The 19,884-nt window shown below is 41.1% G+C and overlaps 1 protein-coding gene across 1 annotated transcript in view; it reads left to right on the top strand.

Moving 5' to 3' along the window:
• Positions 1-372: 372 nt before the first annotated feature.
• Positions 373-19,884, top strand: part of NEMP2 (nuclear envelope integral membrane protein 2) — a 23,983-nt gene continuing 4,471 nt past the window's right edge. The window contains exons 1-7 of the mRNA XM_012647927.1: positions 373-478; positions 9,331-9,446; positions 15,186-15,417; positions 15,548-15,620; positions 16,725-16,818; positions 17,308-17,422; positions 19,039-19,264. Of these exons, the coding sequence (XP_012503381.1) occupies positions 373-478; positions 9,331-9,446; positions 15,186-15,417; positions 15,548-15,620; positions 16,725-16,818; positions 17,308-17,422; positions 19,039-19,264 (962 nt within the window). The remainder of the gene's footprint in view (positions 479-9,330; positions 9,447-15,185; positions 15,418-15,547; positions 15,621-16,724; positions 16,819-17,307; positions 17,423-19,038; positions 19,265-19,884) is intronic.

Raw genomic sequence — 19,884 nt, 5'->3', positions numbered from 1 at the left:
TTTAACAAAAACTCACAGTGAGTGACCCGCTCCTCTCCGCAGCGCCCACCCCTGCGCCCAGAGCTGCGGGATGCTGCCGAGTGAGTGGCCTCCAGGGCAGGACGAGGCCCGGATGCCCGGCGAGCGAGGGGGGCAGGAGGCCCGGGAGGGGCCGCGAGAGCGCCTCGGGAGCCCTGGGGCCGGGCCGCCGCGGCGTGCTAGGTGGGAGCGTCGGCCGGACTCCCCCCGCCCCGGGGAGGCGGGGCCGCCACCTTTCCCGCGCTCCGGCCTCACCGCCCCCTCCACCTCCTCCGAGGCCTCGCGCCATTTCCGCTCCTCTCGGCCGAGCCCGCCCCCATGGGCTTGGGTCGCACGAGCTGAGCCCCGGGCGGGATGCGGCCGCGCCCAGGGCGGTGGTGGCTGCTGCTCTGGCTGCCGCCCCTGGCCACGCTGCCCGCGGGCGCCATGTACAGCGAGGAGGCGGCGGCGGCGCTGTCAGGTAACGTGGGCACCCGGCGGCGGCGGCGGCGCGCTCCCTCCCCTTCCTGGCTTCGGAGTCACCCGCGGGGGCGGCCTGCTCCCGTGCAGGTCCCGCCCGGCCTTGCGCCTTCTTGGCCTTCCCTGGCCCCTCTGCTGGCATCTGGCCATTTTGTGATTTTAGGACTTGAAGCAGCAGCACAATTCAAAGTCTGGCCCAATTCCCTCGTTTTACTGAAGCAAGCGAAACTCAGATATGTTTTGATTTGTCTGAGGTCCCGCAGTTACTCACGGGCACAGGTGACCCTAGTCTCCAGACTTTCGGCACAGGGCATCAATTTATGTTGAAAACTTTATTATTTCTCTGTCTAGCTATTCCTTTGGACTCAGTGGAGAAGGTAAGAGCTTTGGCTTTAGAATCGGACCAAAATTCTCCTACCCCTGACTGACTGTTGTGACCTCTAGTGAGACGCAGATAGTGTTACCTCACAGGACTGTTGTGTTTAACGTGTGCATAATTCCTGGTTCATAGGAAACAAATGGTAGCTGCTCATAGTGTTGTGGCTATCCGTGGAATGTTCTCAAGATCCTGGCACACCGGAGAAGGATCTGGGAATGACAGGGAAGTCAGAAAACAGTTCTGATTCCAGAACTGCTACAAGTTTAACTCGAGCTTAATTTTAACATTTCTGTCTCATTTTTCCCCCCTCATAAAATCCTTTAAAAGATTTCCTGGATGCACTCTCCACCAATTTCCCTTCATTGCATTGGCCACCCCTGATTGCAAAGGAGACTGCCAAGTGTGTCGTTTTAGCTGGGCATGGCCTGCCCTCCAATGAAATCAGGGCTCCTTGTCTAAAGATGAAGGAGAGAATGAATATTGAGTAGGCAGTTATCAAATTCTGCCACAGCTGCAGTGAGTTGTACCTTGAGAAACAGTTCTCTACTAGTTTTCATTGAACAGACATTTGTTGAGTGTTTACTATGTGCTAGACAGTGTTACAAGTGCTTTAACTGCATTATCTATCGTATTTAATACTCATAGAAGTCCTGTAGGGGAAGCTACCGTTTATATACCCATTTTACAGATGAAGGAACAAAGGCTTAGACAGTAAGAAATGTAACAAGTATATGTTGGTGAAAAAATAAAACATAAATCTATCTATGGAGGAGATTTTTCTGGGCATGGCAGCAGCTGCAAAATTAGACATAGCCCTAGATCAATACCCAGAACCTCGGATTCTAGTTCAATCATTATACCTTGGTCCAGGCATATAATCTTTATGGACCATAGTTTTCTCATCAGTAAAATGAAGATGTTTTATTGCTGAATAGTTTCCAATATTTTCCTCATCTTTTTTTTGCCTCAGTGAACCCAATGTTTTTCAAGTTTTTGTGTTGACCACATTTAGTGATAATAGCTCACTTCTCTATTTTGATAATTAAAGATACCCATAAATGCTTTTTAGAGACATGCAAGATACCATTGAGTGGTAAATTCTAATTCACAGCTAAGAAAAATAGCAACTTCTGTAGCCTTATAGTGGTGCTTGCAATTCCAAGTAGGCTTTACAATACAGACTGTGAAACATCCGGGATCCTGCAGTGCGCCAGTGCCACTGTTGGAAGCTCTGGATTAAACTAGGTCTAAGAACCACTGCTGCTCCAAAAGGCTGTGGTTTTATGAAGAACCCTGAGATGAAAGAGCTGATTATTTCCATTCATTAAATAAGGACCTTCCTTAATATGAGATTAGATGATACTTGGATTTTGTGATATTAATGCTTAAGGTCCCTTCCTAGTCTAAAATTTTGTCTTGAGTACACACCTTTCAATGGAATGGAAAACATCCAAACCAAGGCCAGCTTTCTGTCATCCTATCTGGAGGAATGTCAGAGGCAGTTGACCCAGGAGGGGCAGGTAGTTGTCTGGCTGAAAGGAAAAAAACTTCAAGCCAAGAGTTGCCCATAATTTGCAAACAGTGGGTGAGTTCCCTAGAAACCATGTATTGCCCTGAGATGAAGTTCAGGCCCTGGAAATGGCTTCCCAGGCTTAAACTATAGCAGTAGGTCAATTGAAACCACAGCTTTCAAATTCATCTGTGGAGAGGAAAAATCTGTGCTTGAAGTTAAAATCAGACTTGAATGTGCATCAATCAGCATGTACTAATTCTAGTTTTATTCTCATGTTCTTGGAGAAATAAAAATTGAGATTGATATTCAGATTAAATACTGGGATTAATAGAATAGTTACCACTTTTGTAACTTCGGTACCACTTGTTAACTCCTTTGAAAATGTGAATTTACAAAAAAATACTAAGAAAAATCCTAACTCTATTTGAACTCTCACCAATTAAGGTTTATTGGAATCTTGCTTCTTATTTTTCCTACTCTTCTCTCTCCCCTTCCTTGTCCCAAAAGAAAAGCAGCCATAGGTCAAATGGAGAATAAGTCTTATATTATTATTCTGTTATAGTTTTATCTGAAGATAGTTTTTTCCCACATGGCCATGTAAGGTTAAGTTTTCAGGAGGAACAGTGGTGCAATATTTTTATGTTGAGGTTAGGGTCTAAGATTTGAGAAGTGTTTGTGCTTTTTATTTTTAATATATTCCATAAGTAGGTTTAAGTACTACCTGCTCTTTTCTGAAGTTTTGACTGAATATTTTTACCGTATGTATGACTAAACTCTTTAACTTAAATATATACTTACACATTTAGGAAAACTAATATGTGACAAATGTACTACAAAAGGAGATAGTTTAAATTGAATTTATTAATTCAAGTAGGTGATATGCAGCTCTCCCTTTTTATTTGTAAAATATATAATCCTGAAATTAGATAAATTGAATATTTATAAATTGGGTGGTATTTAAAGTGAACTAAAGGATCTATTTCCTTGGTTAAGGTAACCTTGACTTGAATTTTTAATGTAAATAATTAATGCCTCATGTACTTGTTTTAGTGTTTTAGGCATACTGTCCAGAAATATACTGTTCTCCAGAAGTCAGATAAATTGAAAGGATCAAGAGAGCCTGATGAAGACTGCAGGGCGTTAAGGGAGGCAATGCTCATTCCAGGGCTTAGACACCAGCTTACTGTAGTAAGGATGGTATTCAGGGTTGGTCCCACAGATACTCTTATGTGCTTGGGAGATGAGGCAGAGCTGGGGTAGCCCACACTTCCAGACCTTTTTTCTGATCTGAAGCAGGTTTGAGGAAGTGAATATAGGCAGTCCCTGGGTTACAGATGACCAGACTTAGCACCTTCCGTACTTATGAATAGGCTCCCAAGGTTCCCCATGGGGATAATTTATAATTAAACAACTAAATTAATAATTAGGAAACTAGTTTCTTCCATGCATGTAAACAAACTCGCATAGTGTAAACAGTTAATTGGTGCCACATCTTTACACTAAAGGCTTAGTCTCATTGTTTATATGGTTGCTTACACACAGCATCACTTTCATCTTAATTTTTTTTATTCAGTTTTGTGAGTCTGTGTTTAGCCTTGTGACCATGCCTCCAAAGTGAAAGTCCATAGCAAGTCCAGGTGAGCCTGCAGTAAAGAGAAAGGTGATTACAGTAGAGATGAAAGTAGAAATAATTAAGCCTTCAGAGAAAGGCCAGACACCATCATTCACTTGGAAAGCATTGTCATCATTATTGTTACCATATATGTGCTGTTCATAGGGACCCAAGTTACATACACATCTGACCTAAAGACATTCTCATGATCCTGTATTCTCAGGAACTTATCTAATCTATAACTGTGGGACTGCGTGTTATGGAGCACCCTCTAGGGTGGGGACATGGTTCAGCCTCAAGTGGAAGCAGTAGCTTTCCCTAGGCAAGTATCTGACCAAATTAATACTAATATTACAACATTTTATAAATTCCCAGAGATTCTGTTTCATTTTCTGGATTGCATTATAAATTCCCAGAGATTCTGTTTCATTTTCTGGATTGCATTATAAGGGATTATTGTTGTTGTAATATATTTGGGTTTGCCTACATCTGCCGCCGGGAGGTTCCATGCTAGCAGAATGAACCGGCATGAATAAGTAGGAGACCTGTGAATAAATGAAACCTGCAGACATGCAGGCAGCTTCATAACCTTCAGGGTTTAATCAGTGATAGAGTCCAAATAAGCAGTCAAACTAGTTATGTTTTCTATTTCCCACTCTCAGTTGCATATAAGGAGATAGAAACTTAACAGTACAATGTCTACAAGAAGATTGCTAAGAGGAAGAGAGTCCTAGGAAAGACAGAACCTTTATAATCAATCTAACATTAAAATATTTGGTCTCTCTGGGAAGGCAGTGGGCCAGCTGCAAGAACAATCTTATCATGGGTCACTCTCTTATGCCTAGTCCATTTAGCCCATGGCCTAAAGTTCATATGAAGTGGCTTGTGACTTCTTGTGGCTGGTCCCTTTTTGTTTTTAAGGAATTCTTATGTGGGTTGATTGAGATGCATTCCCCTCAGGAGAGAGGTGATAAGAACAAAGTGCAACCAGAGAACACCACAAAATGTGACTCCTTGTCTGTATCATCCCATAAATATTGTATAAACTGCACATCAGCTTCACCTCAAAAGCCAGAGGCCACTCTGGAGAATTCCAAGGGAAACACTTTGCAACATGCTTTTAGTAGCATGTCTATAGGTACCGATAGTCGGGACAACCTACCTCCATCTGTGCTTTCCTTAATCTGGTTGAAGACTGTGGGGAAATTCAGAACAAGTTCATTTCTTCTAACTGGGAGGTCCCTTACACAGCATACACTGATGTGTCGTATGTGAGTCAAACAAAAACAAGCTTATTGTCACCTCTTGCTTCCCCCTGCCCTTCTCTGTTGGTGAGGAGTGAGAAGATGCTCCGTAGCCCAGGGGATATTAAGGGTTACAGTGCTCAACCCTCTAGTTAAGGGTACATTGATGATGGGGTAGAGTAAGGGGAGATGTAGCCTGTGCTTTCCAGAGTGGCCCTCATGTTGTGTGAGTTCTGAAGATGGGAAGGCAATAGCACAGGCTGCAGAGAGTGTCCTGTTTCATCAGGTGGTTTCAAGGGGAGTGCACTCCATTTTATGGTGCTGACTGGCCCTGGCCAGGCTCTTACGAAGACTGGGCTTTCACTGGCTAGGCCATGCATGCCCAAGTAACCCACTAATCCTCTCAAATTACAAGCCACACACAAAAGACAAATATTCAAGTGCTGGGGGTTACAGCAATGAACATACAATGTCCCTTACTTCATGCAGAGACAGTATAAGCTGACAAATACATATGTAATAAGAAGAAAGGAAAAAGCAGAGTAAGAAGAAAGCAGGTGAAAGTGATTGGGGTGTGCTGGTTTAGACAATGGGGTCAAAGAAGGGCTTCCTGAGAAGGAGACATTTGAGCAAACACATCAGTTGTTGGAAGGCACAGTCCCTGCCAAGATCTGGGGGAAGAAGGTTGCAGGTTGAGGAAACTTGAGATAGGTGTGTGTCGGCAACTTGAGGAGGACAGGAGGGTCAGTGTGGCTGGAGCAGCCAAGTGGGAGGGAAGGTCACAGAGGCACTGGGTCCTTGGAAGGCAAGAGGATTTTATTATGGTGTGATAGGAAGTCATTGGAGGGTTTCGAGCAGGTAAATATGTGCTCTGAGGGATGCTTTTAAAAAGATCTGTATGATGATTGGAGACTAGATTGTGGAGAGAATTGTGGGGCAGTTTTGGAAGCAGGGAGACCAGCTAGAAGGCTGTTATGGTCATCCAAGTACAACATGCATGTGGCTTGGGTAACAGAGAAGCAATTACTCCTAAATTCAAATTACAGTGTTATACTATACTTAAATTGCATCATCTTACTCTTGAGAGCTACAGGTATTAATGATTTAGGAGACAGACTTAGGGCCAAATGGAAAATGCCTCATTTAAAGGTAGTGTTTGTTTGTAAATCTCAGGCCCCACAAAGAGGATATTTTCTCAGATCACTACTGTTCTATGGAAGTTGATTCAGTCCTTGACATAGCGGAGATCACTAAGAGTTGCAGGAGGGACCCTGGAGGCACTCATGAGAAAAGTCTTCTGAACATTGAGCACATGTGTGGGGAAGAAAGAACTGTCTGGAAGTAAACATTCTTATAATAGTCTGGAGCTGCTGGGTCTGTGTACCTGAGACCTCATCCTCTTCACCTGCCCTGCCAGAATGCACTCCCTTTCCAAGCTTAGGTGGGAATCCCTCCCTGTCAGTGAGGACTCCCAGTATAACATTCTTACCTGTCTCCCCTGGGAGGATGTGCAGAGGCAGAACATGGGATATGGGAAGGTGAGTCCAGAAACAGGATCCCACCTCTGCTGCTCACCTAGCTGGGGGCATTTAGTGTTTTGTCATCATAGTTGCTCAAGTTCTTCTAGGTTCTACACTGCCTTCCTGACGTACATCTTGTCTACAGTAGCTGCCAGCACTTTGGCATCCAGGGACTAACCTTTCCTTGTGCTGCTCTTGGTCAGGAGTCATTTCCATCTCAGATATGCCCCAGAATGTGCCTCGGCATTGGTTGCTTTGTGTGTTTGTAGCACTGGTTCTGCATTCTCCTTTGCATAGACAGACCATGCAGCAGCACATTTTTAATTTTTAGTATCTTGTATTTAACAAAGAACCTCTAGAGCTTTCTTCTCATGCTTTTTTGAAACCTGGCTGTTAACCTGGATTCTTATGTTTGCATTTCATATTCTTAAACTGTGCAAATTTGTTGATATATTTAAAAACATATGCATTCCATCACAGTGTAAAGAGTGAAGATGAAATGATTTGGCTGTCACAATGAAATACTCTAGGTCCTCATGTAACTCTCCTGCTTTGTGTAGCCACCTGAGAACCCTGACTTTTATTCAGTTGTGGTTCAGGAGGTGGTGGGCATTCCTAGGATCCTTTTCCCAAGTCTGTCTTCACTTTTCTTCAACTTAATGCTAAGTATATTTCAAGCCAGGACAGGGACCTATCTGAGCTTGTTCAATATTATTCCCTAAATGGATGTAATTTTTGACTAGTTATTACTGGTTACCCAGTTCTTCCCCAGCTTTGGTGTAGCACTTGTTCTGGCTTCATTTCAGGTTTTTCTGGAGAAACAGCTGACCACACTTTCCTTAGAGGAGTCGGGGATTGAGTGTAAGGCCCATTTCTGTGTGTATTCATAAGTGTTCCTTGTTCCTGTTTCCTATTTGACAGATGTGATGGTGACACCTCATCTTGGATTCAGAAGAATTTATGACTTTCATCCCACTTCATTTCAAATCCAAATACACCAGTGGCCACAGAAGAAAATGAACCCTAATTTTCTTGTGGCTTTTACATTAACTCTTTGTAATACAGCACTTCTCTCTCTCAATTATGTTGTGTTGTAGTCTATATTTAATTATATATCACACACACACACACATTTATGTATCTACATCTGTCTCCAGCCAAATTTCTCCTGTGCTGCAGACCTGTCCATCTTCATGTAGTCCCGCCAGTGAAAACTCAGTATGTCCAAAATTGAACTCATCCCCTTTCCCTGCACAAACTTGCTTCTTCTCCAGTATTTCTTATCTGAGTGAAGGGCCTCACTATCTCTCCACTCACCAGGAACTTCACATCATCTTCTCGTTCTCCTTCATCAAACAAACCTCCAAAGCCTCTTGATTTCACTGCCAAAGTGCTCTCAGTCTGCTTTTTCTCACTCCTCTCTTAGTCCTTTTCTTGCTTAGATTGCTTTAGTAGCCTCCTTAGTGGTTCTTCTGGCTTCAGTCTTCTTCCCATCTATATTCCACACTGCAAATAGAATGTGCTTTCCAAAATACAAATGTGTTCCTGTCACTTCCTTATTGAGCTGGTGATTCCCTGGTTGTTCCTGCAGATCCATGCTGAGCCCTTCTCTGCCCTGCTCAGTGCCTGGAAGCTGACCTCTATGGACTCTGCCATCTGGGCTTCTTTGTCCTCTTGTCTTCCTGGCAGGTTTGGTCAATTCAAGGCACTGACGGGAGGGCAGGAGAGACAGGTTGCGGTGCCCTCACTCCACCATTCCATGGAAGCTCTGGCAGTGACTGCATTCCATGAGACAGCTGTCCCTTCAGCTTCAATGGCCCCAGTAGCATAGGGTCCTCCCCTTGCCATTTCAGAACTAGGCTGTTAAAAGCTTCCTGCTATTATTGTTGGTGCCTGGGAACTTCACAGTGCCTTGTCGTTAGCACCTTAACCCTGTCCACATCTTTACTGAACTCTTCTCAGTTAAACCCCTTTGAGTGTCAGTAGTTTCTTGCTGAGACTCTGATATTTCCCTAAAATCCTTCAGTGCTCTGCTTTCAGGATGAAGTTCACATTCCTTAGTGTACTGGTAACCACTGTTGACCTCTCCAGCTGCAGGTGGTGTATTCCTACACTCTACACTCTGTCCTTGTTCCCTCACCAGTATAATAATCAGATATCACTAAACTGAACTACTTCCATGATTTCTCTCATCTTCATTATTCTGTATAAACTTGCTGTGCCCACCCCGCCCCCCTGCCTCCTGACTTCTGTCTCATTTACCCTTCAGTCCTCCACTCATGTTTCATCTTTCCTGAGAAGCTGCCCTTAATTCTTGCTGTCTACGCCAGGATTGAAGAAATGCTTGTCCTCTGCTCTTACAGTGCCCTCCATATATCATAACAGTATTAACACTGGGCTGTAATATTTTCTGTCTTTTGCTAGGTTGGAAAGACTAAAGGACTATAATTAACATGTAGAAGAATTTATGGGTCACAGAATGTTAAAACTGCTACCTTTATCTCTGTGTGGGGTCGGCAGGGGGAGAAAAAGATCCTGGGCAATTAAAGATTTAGAAAAAATATATTTCCTTTTCCATCTTTCAGTTCAAAGGTGTAAAGCTTTGAAGGAAATGGATTTAATTAAAACTTCTCAGTCAGACTGTTACTGCTACAATCAGAATTCCCAAATGAAGTGGAAATACATGTGGTCAACTGTGCAGGTAAGGACCTACTTTTAAATCATGTCTTAAGAACAGGGAATTAGGCCGGGCCCGGTGGCTCACACCTATCCTAGCTCTCTGGGAGGCCGAGGCGGGAGGATTGTTTGAGCTCAGGAATTCGAAACCAGCCTGAGCAAGAGCGAGACCCCGTCTCTACTAAAAATAGAAAGAAATTAATCGGGCAACTAAAAATATATAGACAAAACTAGCCGGGCATGGTGGCGCATGCCTGTAGTCCCAGCTAGTCGGGAGGCTGAGGCAGAAGGATCGCTTGAGCCCAGGAGTCTGAGGTTGCTGTGAGCTAGGCTGACGCCACGGCACCCACTCTAACCCAGGCAAGAGAGTGAGACTCTGTCTAAAAAAAAAAAAAAAAAGAACAGGGAATTAAAATGTACCATTTCAAGAATAGAAAGTACTTTTTGTGTGATACAGAGCTGTGAATTGGTATGAAAGCTGTCTTGGGGTTCAAAGGAAGGGCAATGTGAGAGGGGACATTAATACCTCCATACTCTTCATCAGCCCCTCCCCACACCACTCCAAATGAATATACCATCTAAATGAATACAGTGTGCTTGCTGTTCAGACACATCTCAAGACAACACCTACCCTCCTTCTTTCCAAAGTTGCTATCCCAAGCCTCTCTACATAGAAAATCTGGAGTAACCTCTGATCCCAAATATGGCCAAGATAGCAGTTGCTCTCAATTGCCTACTACTTTCCTTCATTCAACATTTCACAAATATTTATTGAGCACATATTAAGTGCCAGGAATTATTTCTAGGCTCCTAGGATACATTGGTGAACAAAACAGATCCTGGTTGTTTTGTGAAAATCCAGGGACAGTGTAGAAAAACCACCTGCCAAACTCAGAGAGAACTGAGAGACCAAAGAATGACTCAAACAAGGGCAGCTTGATGAGTTAGATGAGTTTATTAGAGGTTACTTACTAGAGCACTTGCTCCTGCGTGGCACAGGAATTTCTTTCGCAGGAGCTTTCGTGCCTGCAAAATCTGCATCTGCCCACCCTGTGGTGTTGCCTTAAATCCCTTCCCAATGAGTAATACAAAGTTTTTACATTGTATCTTTGCTTGTTCACAGTGAAACATATCACACAGATGATAGTACCACCTGTGTGATGTGACAGTACCACCAACACTGTCATGCAACCCATGTTATGTTAATGATATTATAATTTTTCACTAGGTGGTGCTTTTAGTATTACAGTTAGCTAAAGGTCACTAGAGGACAGCCATAGCAGCTCTAAATCAGTCAGGGCTGGTTTGAGCTGGCCACTTCAAGAAAAGAAATTGCTGAGACACTCAAGAAAGTGCTGGGCACCTTTCCTGGGCCCAGTAGTCATCTTAGTACCTGTCTCATCTATTTTGTAACAACTTTGCTGAGCACTCCAGGCTAGCACGGCACAGTGTTCTGTTATGTAATGTGAAACCTGCAGTTTTCCTTCACCTGTCCATGTGAATATTTACATTTTCAGGGATAGGGAATAGTGAGTGACAAATGTAATAGAGAAGAAAGCGATGAAACTAGTAAGTACTATGAAAAAAGAAAATGTAGAGGAAGGTACGTGGGATGAAGGGAGTGGGGGCCACTTGCCGTATTTAAAAGAGTGGTCAGGATAGTTCTCCTTGAGAAGGTAACATTTGAGAAAGATTTCAGTGAAGTGAGTAAGGGACCCAAGGGGGTATCTGGGGAAAGAGTTTTCCAGGCTGAGGGAATAGCTGGAACATCATATCAGGAGGCACATGATTTTGATTGGTACCATTACTGATAATATACACCACTTTGATCACAAGGTAAAGGTGGCAACTGTCAGGTTCTTCCACTGTAAAATTACTATTTTCCCTCTTTAATGAATGAGTATTTTGAGGAGATAATTTAAGACTATGTAGATATCCTATTCCTCATCAAACTTTCACCCCCTAGTTTTATTATCCATTGGTGACACTTGCCTGAATCAATTAGCATGACGATGTTTATCATGGTGATTTTCTAATTCCATTATTCCTTTTACATTCATTGACATTCTGTGAGGAAGAGTTTTTCCTCCTCCTGTTTATTTATTTTTTTATACCCATATAGTCTCATGAATTGTCAGTTCATTCAGTGGACTACAATCCATTACTCTCATTATTTATTTTGATACTCAAATTGTCTTGGATTTGGCTAGTAGGAACCTGTTCAGACTAGCTTCTGTGTCCTTTTAATTCATGTCTGTCATTTTTGAGCATGATTTTACTTTCAAACAAACAAGATATTCCAGGCTCATTTGTAATTTCCTAGACCCAGCTCTTAAATCATACATTTTCCCAAGGAGCATTTGGCATTAGGTACATTCATTGGTGCTCGGATTATCATGGTCATGTGTGTACACACATACACATACACACTCAGACATTGGCTCACATATCTGTATCTACCTTTTAAAAAACATGGGTTCTGATATCTCTAATATGCAGGGTTCATTCTAGTGTTCCACTTTCCATATTTGTAACTCCCTTTTTTGGTAGTGAGAAACTTGTTCCCATTGTCCTCAAATATGTTTATTTATTTGCCTAATCCTAGAATATACTGAAAGTAGTTTCAGAATTGCTAAGTCATACCATTGTAAAAAGTAAACCTAATAACAGGAGTTCAGTATTTGTTTATAGTGTTTTTTATCTTTTGTGTGAGGGTATGTAGTCTAAATACTGTGCTCAAAAATTACTTAGGCTGGGCATGGTGGCTTACACCTGTAATCCTTGCCCTTTTGGAGGCTGAGGCAGGAGGATTGCTTGATCCCACGAAGGAGTTCAAGGTTATAGTGAGCTATGATCATGCCACTGTTCTCCAGCCTGGGCAACATAGGGAGACCCTGTCTAAAGAAAAGTTACTTAGGTTAATTCATTCCTATCCACCCCTCTTTAGTATGGGTATATTACTCATTCAAAATATAATTTGTTTTTATTTGTTTCCATTTCAGGGGTTTCTCCTATCCTATTTGATTTTATTATCATTATTTTTGAGTATATACAACATTAATATGGCTTAAAAGTCAAAACTCTTACACAAAGGTTACTCTCAGAGAAGTCTCACTCTCCCTCTTTCCTTCTATTCATTCCTACCCAATCCTTGTAGGCAATCAGTCTGATTAGTTTCTGATGTATCTTTCCTGTGTTTCATTTTGCATATGTAAGTAGCAATGCATATTTATATAGATAGCACCTAAAGCCATGAGACTAAGGAGTAAGTTCAGATGGAGAAGAGAAAAGGACCAATGACCGAGCCTGGGTCAGTCTTAATTAAGAGGTCAAGGAGAAGGAAGGAGCCGGCAAAGAGAGAGAGGAACAACAGTAAAGAAGAAGACATCTGAAAGCCCTGGGGAGAAATTGTGACAAGGAGAAAGGAAGTGCCAAATGCTGTGACTCAGGATTAATTGACCGTTCAATTTAGCAACATGGAGGCACCAGTGACCTTGTGGGGGCACTGGCAGCCTATTGGAGATGAAAGCCTGATTGAAGTGTGTTAAAGAAAGTGGGAGGAAAGGAACTGGAGACTGCAGGACAGGCAACTTTTTAAAGGATTTTTATTGCAATGAGAAGCAAAGAAATGGGGGGTAGCTGAAGGGGAACAGTGGAGTCCATAGAAGGTTGTTTTTTTCTTTTTAAATGGGAAAAAATATCATCATGTCATATGCTGCTAGGAATGATCTAGTAGAGAAGGAAGAAGTGCTGGTGGGACGTCCTTGAGCAGGCAAAGGTGGATAGGGTCCAGTGGACAAGTCTGGGTCTTTCCTTTAATGGAGCATGTAAATTTCTTCTGTAGCAGAAATTTCCTCCTCACAGGCAGGAAGCAGAGCATGTGCCTGCAGATGCTAACAGATAGGTGGATGTGGGGATAGGAGCTGGTCGACATTCACTTCTGATTTCTTCCATTTTCAGTGAAGTAGGAAGGATCAACAGCTGGGAATGAGGATGAGGAGGAGGTGTTGGAGTATGGAGGAAGGCGAAGTTGTGAAATGATTTGTTGATTTCAGCAAAAATTGAAGAATCAATGGATAGGAATGTGTGGTACGAGTGATTGTAGCTTTCAGATCTCTTTTCATGTTCACAGTCATGGATTTGAAAAGAGACGACTGTGCTTCTCTCTAGGACATTTGGTGGTGCAAATGCAAGAGTAGAATAGGTGAAGAGTTGGATTTTGCAGTGAGTGTGACAAAGCAAGAGGGGTGCAGAGGATTCAAGGGTGCATGCCAGTGAATGGTGTATAATGATCGATCATGGGATTTAGCTGGGTAAGAAGGGACTGGGTGAGGACCAGGGGAAGGATGTTCAGATCCTTGTGAGGTTGGAGTGCTAGAGGGGGCACACTGGAAAGACAGAACGTGGGGATCACCCAGTGGGATGCATGAAGCACGGTGTATGGAGGGCTACAGTTTGGTACTGACAAGATCCATGGTGTGGCCACGGGAGGGATTAGCTGAGGTGGGGCGGAAGAAAGAGCATAAGAGGAAAGGAGTTCCAGGAACTGAGAAGCCAAGGTACTAGAAGGAGTTTCGATTGTGTATATTGAAATCCCCAAGAAGAATGACAGGAAGTATTAATAGTATTGGAGAGAGAGCAACAGTGAGCTGGGAGCCAAAGTCAAAGAGAAATGAGAGGATTGGTAGGTAGTGAGTGATAAAACTTGATGCCTGAGATTCAAAGCTGGTGCTCTCACTTCGCTCTACAGGCTTGCTCTACTCTTGGACAAAGCAGAGAAATAGACAGACAAACTAAGGCAGCAGGGGAATTGTCACTTAATGACTACTGAGTTGTCACCATCTGCTTGTAGCTAGTGTTTTGTCGTGCAATTTGAACAGGACCTGAGGTTGGGCTCTTGGCAGGTGTGGTGAGAGAAGCCTGACTTATATATGCTCAGCTGACCAGAGAAGGGAAGCGCTTTTTCTGAGTCACGGTAGAAAATGGTGGAGATAGAAATCCTATTTTTATTATGTTTATAACCAAATAATTTGCTACCCATGACAGGTGTACCTTGGAGAAATTGTGGGTTTGGTTAAAGACCACTGCAATAAAGTGAATATTGCAATAAAGCAAGTCACACAAATTTGAGGGTTTCCCAGTGCATATAAAAGTTATGTTTACAGTGTACTGTAGTCTATTAATTGTGCAATAGTATTATGTCTAAAACACAATGTACATAACTTAATTTTAAAAATACTTCATTTCTAAAAAATGCTGATGCAGAGACACAAAGTGAGCACATGCCGTTATAAAAATGGCAACAATAGACTTACTCGGTCTATTGGCGAGGGTTAGATATGCAGGATTGCCATGAACCTTCAATCTGTGAAAAACTCAGCATCTGCAAAGCACAATAAAGCGGCATGCAATAAAACTAGAGATGCGTGTACTTTTTATCTTGTCCTTTTTAATGTCTCTTGGACACAGTAACTTGCTAGGAGTTAAGTCAACCACAACTTGGTGAAAGAAACCTTCACTTCCTTTTTTTTTTTTCCTCAGTCCTCTGGCTGAAAGAAACCTTTACTTTCAAAAGTGTCTACGGTCCACTGTGTGTCTGGACTAAACATAGATGTCAGGTCAGCCCCTGGGATCGAAACACTACCGTGCACATTCTTTACTCAGCCAGTCTTGGGTTCTTTTTACTTTTCCGCTCATGTTTTTAAGAAACTTAGAAGAAGTTTTTACTTCTGTGTTTATGGATTTGTTTGTTCTTGTTTTGTAGGTGAAAATTACCAGTCCAGGCCTGCTCAGTATTATATATATAACAGAAAGACATAATTGCCAGTATCCAGAAACCATTCTATCTTTTATCAAATGTGTGATTCATAACTTCTGGACACCAAAGGAGTCTAATGAAATAACTATAATAATCAATCCTTATGGGGAGACTATGTGCTTCTCTGTGGAGCCTGTCAAGAAGATATTTAGCTATACAATAATCGTGAGTCGAAATAGTAAGTCTGTTTTTATTGTACTTTCTGGATTCAGTTTTTCTGGAGTAATATTTCAATGAATTGACTTTTTTCTTCTTTCACCAACACTACATTGACACAAAATGTTTGTTGTGTGTCTTTTTTACTCCAGTCGTGGATTTCAAACTCTTCCTTGTGTTTGTGGCAGGCATTTTCCTTTTCTTTTACGCAAAGACCCTGAGTCAGTAAGTATTCATTTTTACTTTTACATTCTATACCTATAAAGGGGTATAGGTCATTTTTTGACTGTATGCTCAGTATTTTCCCACTACTATGCGGTTGCAGTTCTTGCTTTAGGTTTTGCAAACAATATGTCTGAAGATAGAGCTTAAAAGACTCTTAAAAAACATTAACAGTTTTTGCATAGCATGATATGTATATGTTACAAAGTACGTTCACATATTTTATTTTATGCATTAATATCTTTTATTTTCTTCGTTCCTCATAACAACTACATGAGCTGTGTATTACTGTTCTCACTTTATAGATGAAAACCAACATGCATCATCACACAGCTAGTTCTTATCAAGGTGGAGATTTATACTCAGGTTTTCTGGTACCAGATGCCTTGCTCTCTATTCCATTAGAGCTGCCTCCTACATTTGTGGAGGCAGAAGGTTGAATATAACAAATGTCTGACTCTTGGACATTTTGTTTCTTACAGTTTCTCTTCTGAAAAAGGAATCTCTTTCCAGTATCTTACTGATGCTAGTTAGTACCCAACATTGGTCAACTATTCTTAACATTGTTCATTTTTGAGCTTTTCCTTATAGTCTTATCAAGTGTGTTTAATGTCATCCATGAGCTTTACAAAGCAGAAGATGCATAGATAGCACGAAGGGTAAAGCTTGGAGTCAGAGATGCTGGGCTGTAATCCTGAATCCTCCAGTTAGCACATACTCACTTGGAGAACGTCTTTTAACTTCTTGGTGCCTTAGTTTCCTCCTCTGTACAACTTGGACATGGATAGCTGTTCCTAGGCTGGTGTGAATGCATGTAAAACTCTCAGACAGGTGCCTGCTACAGGATAGATGCTCAATAATTACTGTCATATCAGATTCTGAATATAGAAGGTAACTCAAGACATTTCCTTTTTAGTTAGTGGCAAGCTATTTACTGTAAATTTCAAGTACCGGTTTCATTTTTTAAAACTATAAGATGTAATTAGAGCTGCCATCTGAGTTTTTCTTTCTTGGTGTTCTTTATGGCTACTGTTGACAGGTTAAACGATTTTCATACTAAAAGTACTTCCTGGCGTTTAAATGAATTTTATCTGCTTGTCTTAACAGAAACCCTATTTTCTATTACTCTTCGGGGACCATGCTAGGTCTTCTAATGACATTAGTCTTTGTCCTGCTGTTGGTGAAAAGATACATTCCAAAGGTAGGTATACTATGTGCAAATGAATAAAAAATGGAAACCATGATCTCATAGACATGAAAAACTAATAAAATAATACCCTGAACTTAGTTGAAGATAAATAACTACTAATTCATCATAGTAATATTCCAGTTATTCTGATTAAAGCTTGCAACACTAGCACTATTTTGAGATAAACTTATTCTTTATAACAGTGTTTCTCCAACTTTAATATCCATGCAAGCCACCTGGGGATCTTGTTGAAACGCAGGTTCTGATTCAGCAGTCTGCAGGAGGGCCTGAGAGTTCACCATCCCAGTAAGCTCCCACACGAAGCTGAGGCTGCTCTTTCATGGACCATGCCTTGAGTGGGAAGACTGTAGACAGTATCTTAAACTGACTTCAATTCACTTTGACATAGAAGATTCTAATACAAAGGGTTTGTTTGCTTCTATTTTTTATGAAAGTGAATGAACCGAAAAAAATGTGTCATTTATTTTCTTCCACACACAGTATAGCACCTTTTGGGCTCTAATGGTTGGTTGTTGGTTTGCTTCAGTGTATGTTTTGTGCCAGTTGATGGAAGAGCTGAAGCGGCTGTGGTATGAAAACAGAATATATATATTAGGTAGGTAAATGTAAAAAAAAAATGTTCTATTATTGATAAAACTGAGAAATACACTAGAGGTCTACTTTTGACAGATGTTTCTCTCTAACATCTAAATTTTCTTTTTGGACTAAGGAGAGGTGCTATTGAAATTAATATTTTATTTTATTCCATAGTTGGTGATTTCAGTTCATTTAGATCTCATTTTATGTGATTTCCCTATGACATTCTTCTTAGTTTTCTATATTAATGATCAAAAGAGCAAAAAAAAGCATTTGTCCCTTTTGACTGCACATGCTTCTGAACTGTGGTTAAGCACTAACCACAACTAACCTGTAATATAAAAGTTTCTCTAAAATGTGGCTCTTGATTTCTTTCTGTTAATGTTTTCAGTAGGAAAAGTGAGAAATCCTAACTATAAATGACTAATGAAAATTTGGCTTTTCAAAAACAGAGAAGCTAAGAAACTATTGACTTTCCTTGTTTTGTGTTTAAAAAAAGCATTTCTTATTATTTGTTTTAATTAGGAAAAATGAAGAATAACATCATTGATTTTCTCCTAACTCTTAGCACCATATTTTTCGTGTAAATCCACTTCCCCCAAACAAAAACAATTCCTTTTTGTTTTACTTGAAAATTCTATGTTTTTAGATCATTTTTTTTTTTTTGCTAAAGTATTTTTAAAGTAAATTGCAGATATCATGGTATGCTCTCCTAAATGTTTCACTATTGATCTCTGAAAATAAGAGCATTTTTCTATATAATCAATTAACTATTAAATCTAAAAAAGTAATAATTACACACAATCATCTATTACCCAGGCCATGTTAAAATTTCTCAGTCGTCCTTGATGGCATGTATAAACTAGGATCTGGTCCAGAACCATATTTTGCATTTGTTTTGTCCTGTAAATCTCTTTTAATCCACAACAGTTCCTTTTTTTGTCATAGTGATATACTGAAGAGACCAAGCTAGTTGTCCCATAGAATGTCCACTTTCTGGATTTATCTGATGACTCCTTTGTGGTATCATTTAACATGTTTCTTGCTCTCCTGTATTTCCTGTAAACTGGAAATTAGATCTCGAGGTTTAGTTAGATACGAAGTAGACATGTTTGATGTAATACATAAGATACAATGTGTGTTTCATCTTGGATCACAACTGGAAACAGAATATTTTATAGTCCTGCCATTAGTAATGATGAGACTGAACACTGGATTCAGAGGGTGACTGATCCCTCGACCGTAAAATTACATTTTCCTTTTATGACTAGAAGGTAAAAATAAAAAATAGTGTTTGTAGCAGACTGTGACATACAACTTATTCCTGACCAAAGCAACTGTGATAACATTTGCCCGGCTAAGACACTGGACTGAAAAACAGACATGCTTATATATCACAATAATAATTATTATATACTATATTAATTCTGTAATATAATTATTACAGAAGTCAGCCTAGTGTCTCGTATAGGAGGAATAACTGGCCCTATGTGCATTTTTCAACCTTCACTGGGAAAAGAAAACAAAAATTAAAGTTTTCTAATGTGTTCTTACCTGAAGCCAAGGCTCTGCCAGGTTTTTTACATAATTTTTCAAGTTCAGATTTACATTATTTTACCCCTTCTGCTTTTCCAGGCTATGTTCTGATAGTTGGGTTTCTCAGCTTTGCTGCCTGTTACAAACATGGGCCCCTTGTGGACGACAAGAGCAGGTGTCTTCTGATGTGGACGCTGCGGCTCCTCTCCTTGGCCCTGGTCTATGCTGGTGTGGCCGTGCCTCAGTTTGCCTGTGTGGCCGTGATCCTCCTCGTGTCCTCCAGGGGCCTGTGCTACCCACTGAAAGCATTCAGTTATGTGAGGCGGTGCGTATCATTTTTTTCTTAGTCAATTTGATATTTCGAGCTGTGGTTTATTTATTGTTTTGGGGGATTTTTTGGGCATGTCATATTTGATCTCATAATTACATTTAATCTGGAGATTTCACTCTCAGAAAAGGGGAGGAAAGAGAGCTCTAAGCATCTGAGCCCATCTCCATTCCTAGGCTCACCCAGAATTTACTAAAATCAGTGACAAAATTACTTGGGCTCTGTGTGGGTTACCTAAAGTTTCTACTTTTAGTTGACATTTCCTTTCATTGGAGCCAAAGACTGCTTCAGTGGCATTAGTTGTGCTTATGAGGTAAGAGCAAACAGAAATGAATCATAAATGATTGAAAGGTCTTTTTATATTTAGGACCTTCTTTTTTCTCAGGTTTTAAGTTAAAGCGTAAGCCCTTTGAAGTACAAAAAGAAGGTCAGGGAGCCGGGCGCGGTGGCTCATGCCTGTGATCCTGGCTCTCTGGGAGGCTGAGGCAGGCGGATTGTTTGAGCTCAGGAGTTCGGGACCGGCCTGAGCAGGGGCGAGACCCCTTCTCTACTAAAAAATAGAGGGAGGTTATCTGGACAGCTAAAAATATATAGAAAAAATTAGCCGGGCATGGTGG

The sequence above is a fragment of the Propithecus coquereli genome, unplaced genomic scaffold (genome assembly GCF_000956105.1).
Source record: "Propithecus coquereli isolate 6110/MARCELLA unplaced genomic scaffold, Pcoq_1.0 Scaffold279, whole genome shotgun sequence".
Taxonomy (NCBI): domain Eukaryota; kingdom Metazoa; phylum Chordata; class Mammalia; order Primates; family Indriidae; genus Propithecus; species Propithecus coquereli.
The sequence above is the reverse complement of the archived record's forward strand: the minus strand, read 5'-3'. Positions and strand labels throughout refer to the sequence as shown.